General features: G+C 39.8%; 1 protein-coding gene across 1 annotated transcript in view; it reads right to left on the minus strand.

The window, feature by feature from the left end:
• Positions 1 to 2,169: 2,169 nt before the first annotated feature.
• The window catches only part of NPL (N-acetylneuraminate pyruvate lyase), a 24,688-nt gene continuing 17,442 nt past the window's right edge, over positions 2,170 to 9,415 (minus strand). The window contains exons 9-11 of the mRNA XM_011361204.2: positions 7,186 to 7,270; positions 4,252 to 4,291; positions 2,170 to 2,465 (exon numbers count right to left, since the gene is read on the minus strand). Coding sequence (XP_011359506.1) covers positions 2,311 to 2,465; positions 4,252 to 4,291; positions 7,186 to 7,270 — 280 coding nt within the window. The 3' untranslated portion in view covers positions 2,170 to 2,310. The remainder of the gene's footprint in view (positions 2,466 to 4,251; positions 4,292 to 7,185; positions 7,271 to 9,415) is intronic.

Genomic DNA, 9,415 nt, shown 5'->3' on the forward strand with positions numbered 1-9,415 from the left:
AAATGACTCCCAGATTGGAACACATAGCAAAATACAAATTTGCTGTATTTAAGAGAGACATCTAAAGTGAAAGATTCCAAAAGCTTGACAAAAAATGGAGGTGACCTAAATAAGCCTACCACTGAAAAATAACAAAAAATGTTGAGTACAAAAAAAAAAAAGCATTGCTGTGCTGCCAAGAAAAAAAATGCTATAAAAATAAACCAAAATGAAGTGAAGAAATGAATCCAAAGAGGCAACGGAACCTTGATTTAAGCACCCACCCTGATAGAGCCCCTGCTGATCTCTGATGAACTTGAATTTCCTTTTACTGAAAGCTGCAGGGAGCTTAGGAGAAAAGACACAAAGCCTAGAGCTGCCCAACCGTACAGAGGCTGAGAAGACGAACATGTAAAGCCGCAACCTTTAACACCTTCAGAAAAATGAACAACAATAGCAACAATAAAATACAAACTAAAAACCAAAATGAAAACAACAATAAAACAAACCCAAAAGAGGAGCATATTAAAGGAACCTGTCTGTTACAAACTAGATGTCGGGGAGAGGGAGGAAAAGAGACTACAGTACGTGGAGAATAAAATATTTCACATCATCGGTTTTAACATTAAAAACTAAATTCAAAGATAACAGTCAGTTCATAATATTCCAAAATTTTACTTTTCATTAAAGGCATTATTAATAAACTACTGCTATATAATATTCATTTCTAAGGAGTTAGATAGTAAAATATATATAGCTAAATGACCAGCCCTGGTCATTTTTTTTTTTCCTGGTCATTTTGTTTCAATCATATTTCTCTTTGTGTTCACAAGATCTCATTAACCGTTTTAAAAGTTCTCCAAGTGCTGATTTTAGAAGCTCAGAAACAGAGTTCTTTGTTTACTAGACACCCAAGATTTACCTTCATTGAAAATTAATTTGGCTTTAGTATCAGTAAGTAAGGTTATGTCATCCTCAGAACGAAAGACTAACAAAAACCTCATTTTTCTATAAAGAAAAAGTTCCAATGACATAGAATATAAGCTCCCATTAACCACTGTAGTTCAGTTCTTATTCAGATACTTTACTCCTGAAGGAGAAAACAGTGCATGTCATTCCCAGGCAAAAAGAGGACTGAGGAGACATAAATAGAGCAACTCTTAACTGTCTGATCAATTAAAGAGAGGGTTAGCAAAGGTAACTGAATCCACTGATAATTTCAAATTCTCATCCTGAGAAGTTTTCTTCGTAATTTTAAAAGATAAATAAAGAGTAGAATTCATACGAATTTCAAGTACTTCTCTGCTGATGAACAGACTAATTAAAGAAACAAAAACATCATCTTAGGTAATTATTAGTAGACAGCAGTCAAGGTTAAAATCACTAGGGGCTGACTGTCAATACACTTTGTCACTAGAATGCAAACACCGAAAGCCTGATAGAGATGAAACAGCCAGTGATACATTAGAGAGACAGAAGAGTAAAGCCATAGTCTGCGACACTCCAAAACCTAGACTTTCTTCCAGTGTGGAAAAGCAAAGTCTATGGTCCCAGAGAAGAGCTCTTTGGTTCTTTGAAACGTTGAGCTTTAAGAAGGTCTCATATAGTAACAGGGGGAGACTTGAATTCTTTTTGGAAGCGCTTTTCCTTTGTTAATATGAAAACCACCCTAATGGGCCCTTTCGTTATAGGAACCGAAGCAAGTCTTCACCTAAACCAATGTTTTGGGGGAAGGCTGTGATGTCACAATCTGACAGAGGGTGTTCTAAGGTTCACCGAGCTGCCAAGTGAGCTGCTGTGTTAATAGCTGGGTATAGTTGAGTCACGGTGTAATTTGGCGTTAAAGTTAGCATGCCTGCCTAAATAGCTCAGAGTCGTCCTAGATTCCAAAGGAATATTTATTAAAATTCAAGTACATTATAGTGGTTTAAAATTAGAAAACTGTAAAATAGGATTAACAACCAGAAATCAAGATAACGGGGGCCCCCAAAGGCAGATAGAATTAATCAATTTCCATGTCCCTCTTGATTCCAGTTCATTCATTTCAGCAGAAATTTCTTCACAAAGATTTCGTGAAATATTGACTGATTTAAGGCTAATGATTCTTTTTAGAGTTTTTGCCCCTTTATAAGATTAAAACATTTTTAGGTAGTAGGTACTTAAATACTTGTCGATTGATGTGAGATTTCATTTGCTAGGAAAGAGTTTAATTCAAGTTCATCTAAAAAGTCCTTGAGAGATAAGTGCACCATTCAAGGGGATTACATCTCAGTGTACACACCCTGATTTGATAGAGAGGCATTAGCTACAGACTTCCAAGTTTCCGTCCTTTTAATCGGTGCAAGAAAGGAAATCCAGGCTCTTCAGTTTAGCTTTTGCATTGTCAGTAAACTCCCTGGAGGCCTTCTGCAGTGGAAGCCGGGGTGGGCCCATTGGAATCCCAGACACCAGAGTCATGATGGCTTTAGTCTGCGACACTCCAAAACCTAGACAGGAAAAATAAATGAGGAGATGTGCCTGAGACTGTCCACTCTGCCACAAACATTCCAAAGAGGAGATTTTACAGTGACTACTATGATAGCGTCAGGTGGAATAAAAAGATGGGAATGTTTCTAGTCAATAAAGTAGATGCAGAGACATAGAGAATCCCTCTTCCTGCTGGGAATGCTAGAAAATTTTTAACAAATTGACAACCTGTAAAACGAAACACAGTAAGACTCAAAGTCAACTCAAAAGTAAGAGGGAGGGACCAAAGGTATCAGGAATAAAGAGGTGAGAGTGACGAAGAGGAGCTGAGGCCAAATGATCCACGAGGATAACTTGATTCAAGGATATACTGCTGTTGATCAAATGACTAGGACTTATATCATCTCTAGGACAGGATTTAGTTCAAGCTCTTCAAAGAAGTCCCTGAGAAATACACCATTTGAGGTACTTTATGACTCAGTGCTGTTGTTCTGGGACTGGTTTTATAAACCCGGGGCAGGAATGCTAGATGAAGCCTTGGGTCTGTACATAGCAAGGAAATGGACTCAAACTCCTTATGTAAAGCTGTAGCCAGCCTTCTACAAAAAGCCAGAGGGGGGAAAAAAAAACCTGGCCCACTAGCCTAGGGATACAGAGTCAAGGGATTTTGTCTTCTGCCAGGGCTGTGGATGAAACAAGATAAGATGAAAGAAATCCCAAGCCTGTGCCATATGTGAATGACAGATCCATATTTCTATCATGCTCTTGGTATAGAAACCAGACAAAGAAATTAACCTAAATACTGAAACTATAGTGTCCTAGCAGAGGCAAGTGTAAAACCACTTGATAGGACACCTCACAACCTAGAGCATGATGGATTCCCCAGAGAACAACAATCATTAAAGATGAATTCAGAGTTAAAAATTACAAAGTACATGAGGACAAAGAAGCTGCCTGAGAGCCAGCAAATGCAAAACCGACACGTTTCACACCCTGAGGACAGATGATACAAAAATCTGAAAGACGTTTCAGAGGTAAAAGAAGGAATAGAAGCCACAGGCTAAGGGAAGGGCTCAGGAAGAGTTGCGGGGAAAAGGCAGGATGGCTCTGCAAGGGAGGTGGGAAGTTTGCCAAGAATAAACCTAAAACTTTTTCTGGACTTGATTCAGGTTCTTAGGAAAGGCCAATCTTTTCCAGAAGTGGAGTGAATGTTGGCATTTGTCATGTGTCACAGGATAAGACTTAGGAGACTCTGCAGAAGCTTCTCTCTCACATTCACTATATTTCCCTGAAATTTTACATTGCCATATTATCCAGTCCTCCATCCGTTTCAGCCTACCGGTGTTTATAAACTCTTTTCAGGTTGTGAATACTCAAGGGAGAGCGATCAGTCATTCACAATTTAGTATGATATATATTCAGACCGCCTTCCTCCAGGCACTTAGGCTGAACTCAGCCACACTGCGGTAGCTGAATTGTAATGAGCAGAGGCAAATAAAGGGAGGGAGTGCTGATGGTGTAGAAAGAAGGAATACGAAGTGTGTGAGTGTAGAGAGGGGAAGTGAATGAATTGCTAAAATGGAGGAGACTTGTAAAAGGGCGCCAAAGACCTTTCAGCTGGGTTACTTCACCATTTTACAGTGTTGGCCCCGAAGGTCGGCATTGGAAAAAGAACTACTTGCAACAGAGCATTAAAAGGTGTTCCTGTTGAACCGTCCAAGAAAGTGATCAAAATCCCTCATCGCTTTCTCTAAAAAATGTCCTTTTGTTTACATTCTCCAGTAGCAGACAAGGCGGAAAACGTACCTTGTTTGGTCACGAAATTGATAAATCTCTGAATGCAGAACTGGAAAGGAACAAATAAATCTATAGTTAGTATTACTGAACCGTGATAACAATTTAAAGAATTTAGAAGTCAAAGTACAGAAACCCCAAACTAAAAAGTCCACACGCCTTAGTTCCCTGAAAGTCTGTCAGAGTGGGGAGAAGCAGCCAAGTGAGGGCGGCTGAGACCACCCAGGGTAAAGTAGGGTCTTTTCGTACATGTGAGTTTCATAAAACGGACTCGTGCAAAAAAAGAAGTTCCAATGGTAGAATTGTATGATAGAGAGTTGAGACAGGGAAGGTACCCTTATCCACCCAGCTCACGTAGGCAAACCTATCAGCTAGTGCCATCATTTTCGAACCAGGATACGCTAACCTCTGGAGTTCTTTCTAAGATACCGAAGGGACACTTGGCCAAGGCTAAGATTTATGGGAATAAATCTCTAGATCCTCAACTTCCATAAATGCTATTTTCTAAAAACTGATCATGATAAGGATTTACCCATAATGGAGGTACAGGCTGTCCTTTTATATTTCCCCTTTCACAGTCTTCCTTTTCCTATTTTTGAAAAAATAAAGACATACTGCCTATATCGTCGCCTTGGGACGCCTCTGAGAACCAAATAAAGGAGCAAATCAAATAGTGGTATTGGCGGCAACAGAGTGACAGAGTGCTTCCTCTGAGGGATAACACGTCCTCTAAAAAAAATCATAGGATTTTCAATTTTTTTGCTTTCAACACTACTTTCAATGTTGCTATTCAGGTTGTTAGCTGAAAATGATTCAATGATCAAATGTTCTGATTTCCAGCATATGACTCAAAAAGAGTTGAGTGACAGTGTGATAACAAAGTTTCTTCCAGTCTTACCTACTAATTTATATGAACAGGGTCTCACAGCACTTATTTCTCTAAAAACAAAAACCAGAAATAGTATTGATGCTGAACTTCAACTCATCCCAGCACAAGTAACAGTCGTCCATGAATTCATGACTTGATTTATAAAAAAAGACTCCCATCCATCTCATTTAGAGATGCATTTTCAGTAACATTTTACTTTGATGTTTTAATCGATTGTACACTAGTAATAAAAAAATTCAATGCAGAAAAAAAATTTTAATACCCAGAGTTTTACAAACATACATGTATATGTTCCTTTTTCCCTCAAACAGAAACTATAGGATGTTACATTCACGAGTCTACATTTTGCTGCTTTTTTACACTTAATATATCATGCAAGTCTTTCCGGATCTGTAATTATAAAACTATCTCATCCTTTTAAAAGGCTGTATATAATTCGATTGCATAACTCAAACATAATGTATTTAACCATTTCCTTATAGATGGATATTTGGGCTGTTTCCATGTTTTCCATCTATTATAAACGATGCTTAAGGAAGTTTTTGTACATGTGTCATTTCACTTATACAAATATAACGAATGGCATTTAAGTCTATGAGAATGATTAAGTTTAGCCCTAACTTCTTATTTGCCTGCTTCTTCACTCAGCTGTAAATTCCTTTAGGGCAGAGACCAGCTTTATTGGCATCGGCTCAGCCCCTGCCATATGAATAAATGAGTAAATGAGACCCACTTGCATTTGCCTTCTGTAAGAAGAAATGAATGTAGTAAACTAAATTCTTTACTGATACTGTTTTGGGTGGGATGATTTCTTTGATGGGACTAAAGGGAAAAAACATAGATGGAAACTGGATCAGCCAAAAAAAATCACTAAGGATCTCCATTATAGCTGTTTCGCAGTTTCCTCCAGCCTGTGATTTCCCTGACATTCGTCTCAGAACAGTTTGGAGTTTTCAGAAATAACTTTTTCAGGCCAACTATGGAAAAAGAAAACCATGAATGCAAAGAGATGGAAGAGTCCACACAATTCAGACTTCTTATCTTAATTTAAGCCCAAGTCTTGTCGATGTTTAATTTATTTGGCACAGCTTCCTAAGTCTCCATCCTGTTCCTGCTCTCAGCTTCACCTGGTCTGGGGCTGAACAAAGGTGGATATTAAATAAATTATTTAAACTTTAAGTAGGAAGTCAATTTAGGCTGGCTCGATGCTCCGGACAGACCACCTGCTCTGGTCTGGTCTTGCTTATGCCTTTCATTCCCACTTATTTTCTTGACATACTCCTCTTGGTAACTTCCATTATCCTGAACTTCCCTTGCCTCTCAACCTCCAAAAGCCTTTCTCCTGTGCCTACCCTACTTCTTTCTTTACCTGAAGTACACACACTACCCAGCTGCTGAGACTGGTTCCGCCCAGTGGGGCCTCGTGCCCTGGACAGCTAGGCCGTCTTCCACGTAACATTCACGGCAGCCGCCATTTCCCCCGGACTCTTCCCTAGAGCCCATCGGCTCCTGCTGCTTCTCTGCCCCTGTTTCAAAGCCAGTGTCCCCTTTTGGGTCACCCACAAGGCTCCTGTTTTCTGTCTGTTGGATGTTTTCTGTTCTCAGGAGATTTCCAAGGTGAAGACGACTGACCTGCTCTGACTCTGGATTGAGTTTCCCCATTTTAGGTTACTAGCTTCTTAGCTTCTTCAGATACTCTGGTGACTCAGTTGTGACCTCCTCAAGGGGATGGCATGTGGTCATTTTCTCAGAAATCTATCACTATTATTTTACGGTCACAAAAATACTTTGAACATAGAATAAAAATAAGGTCGTTTCTCAGAGGAACAGAGAGGAGTCATTTCCTTAGGGGCCCTGTCCTGATTAGACATGGCGGGAGTGTGGATAATGGGGACAGGTTTGATTTTAAACAAGAAAAAGTAAGAAACAGAAGGAAAGTAAAGAAAGAGGCAGCTAGGTAATTTTAATGAGGGCAGGTATGGTAGGATGAGAGAGGCTAAGAATTCTCAAATGGAAAAGAAAAAAGGCTGAGATTTATGTGAAGGAAAAAAGTTAACCTGACAGTTCAGGGCTGAAGAGAAGTCCTTTCGTTCAAAGGCCTCCAACATCTGGTTCGTCTTTTTCCCCAGGTAGTTATAGGTACTGGAAAGAAAACGGCATATACTGCAGAATCAATAACCCGGTGGGAAGGGTCCAGATCTTCACACTCCTCTGTTGCTTAAGAGGCAAAAATACACCATATGCTCCAGAAAGTCTATTTTTAGGCCCGAATCTATTTAGAGGATCAGGTGTCTTCGGTTTTGAGTTTTCCAGCAATACTAGGCAGTGCCAAGGGGAGGCAGAGAATACCGAAGGGAATAAGGAAAATGAAGAAAAGAAGAAAAAGGATAAAATTAGAAAGAAGAGAAAAAGTAAAAGCCGGAAGTGTAGTTGGTAGGGAGCCACCGAGGCCAACACTTGCCCCAGGGCACACACAGGGGTGCAGTGCGAGGTGAGGACTGTGGGTAAAATGCAGTATCTGAGGCGAGACCTAAAAGCCTCAAGCTAAGGAAGTGGGGGAATGGAGCACTGTAGCACAAGGGGCAATCCCAACAGATTTCCTAAATTCCTTGACAACTTATATATTGCCTAGATACCAGTGTCTAGAAAATAATTTTAATAATGATAATGATAAAACGAGAGGCCATTTATTTCGTGCCTATTATATTCTAGGTGCTTGACATAAATCTCGTCTCATCTTCTCAAAGCCCTGCAAAGTTGGCCTGGTTCCTTCTTCTCTGTGAAGAAACTGTGGCTCGAAGAAGGGCCACAGAGTCATCACAAAGACCTTCCATCACTTCATGCTGCCATCTATTACGATTCAACAAAAATGAAGTGAGAATAAGTCATTTGATCTGAAAAAATGTTCTAGCAGACTTTAAAATAAAGCTCTAACTTTACCAATAAAGAAATATCTTAGACTAATTGCTGAATTCTTAGAGAAACCAGAAAGATAGAAGGTTAAATAAATTCATGACAAGGATGTTTCCCCAGCTGCTAATGACTTCCTATATAGTAAGACAGTATCAGAAAACATATTTATCTTGATGTACCAAGAACAGAATGGTCTTCATATATGTAGACCCTGGAGTCAACAGCAAGGGATGCCAAGAACGTGAAGTTCATATTATACTCCGGTAATAAAGTAAGGAAAACAAAATATAATAGCTGAGAAAAGTCACTTGTAGGTGTGAAGCACCCCTAAGTTGCAACATGTACATAAACGAGTGAGGAGTTTCAGAATACCCAGGGGTCTTAGGTGTGTCCTCAGTTAGACAGAGAGAAATATGATTATAATTAAAAAGACACAAGGTCTAACCAAGTGTACTTTGCTTATAAATTATGTTGACAATTAAAATTTCTGGTATGGAGGCCAAAAAACAAGAGTCAAAAAAGTTAAAATTTCCTGGGGGGGAAAAAAGGTTCTATGGCTAGCAAATGCAGAAAGCCAGGTTTCCTCGATAGAAATGTCCCTCCAGCCCACCCAGGCTTGGTGAACAAGCCATTAAGGCTTTCCAACTGATGTCTAGATGCATTAAATTTAAAAAATATCATACACATACAAAAACACTTTCCAACTGAAATCACTCTTTATCAAGAACCTGCTCTTTAAGACATGTCATGACTGTTATTTTTCTTCCCCTGTACTTTTCCTACTGGGAAGAAATGCCCTTTCAGTTAGAGCAAGCATTTAAATCTGTATGCAGGCACATTCCCAATGAACTAGGTTAACATGTGCAGTGGCCATGCTAATCGAATTACCTGCTTTCCCTAAGCCTACTGATGAGTAGGCATCAGGCCACGTGATTCTACTTTCCTGGCTGCAGCAGATAGGACCTTAGGTGGACATCTGACGAGGCAGAACTGCCTAGTGACATCCTGAGATACCATGTTTGGGCAGCCATGATTGATCATGTGCATGCGGAAGCAGAGAAAGCCCGTCTGGAGAGAAGGAAGGAAGGGTGAAATAAAGAGTAGTACAGACAGATGCAGAGGTGAGCGTCTCCACAGGACCATAGATGGAGAACACGTCGCCTTGACTGTCGAGAGCTTTGTAGTTCTATATTCTCATCTTCTCTTAGGCCTGGCTGCTCTTCTTCCTTTTGGGTTTTAGGTAATTTCTTAGTCTTTTGAAATAACCCCCCCCTAGTTCATATAAGCTGGTTCAAATGGGATTCTATTATGTGTGATCAAATAATTCCTGACCGAAAAATTCTGTGCATGCTTTCAGCACCAGTGTCTCAACTC

Source organism: Pteropus vampyrus, unplaced genomic scaffold, assembly GCF_000151845.1.
Source record: "Pteropus vampyrus isolate Shadow unplaced genomic scaffold, Pvam_2.0 Scaffold65, whole genome shotgun sequence".
Classification (NCBI taxonomy): domain Eukaryota; kingdom Metazoa; phylum Chordata; class Mammalia; order Chiroptera; family Pteropodidae; genus Pteropus; species Pteropus vampyrus.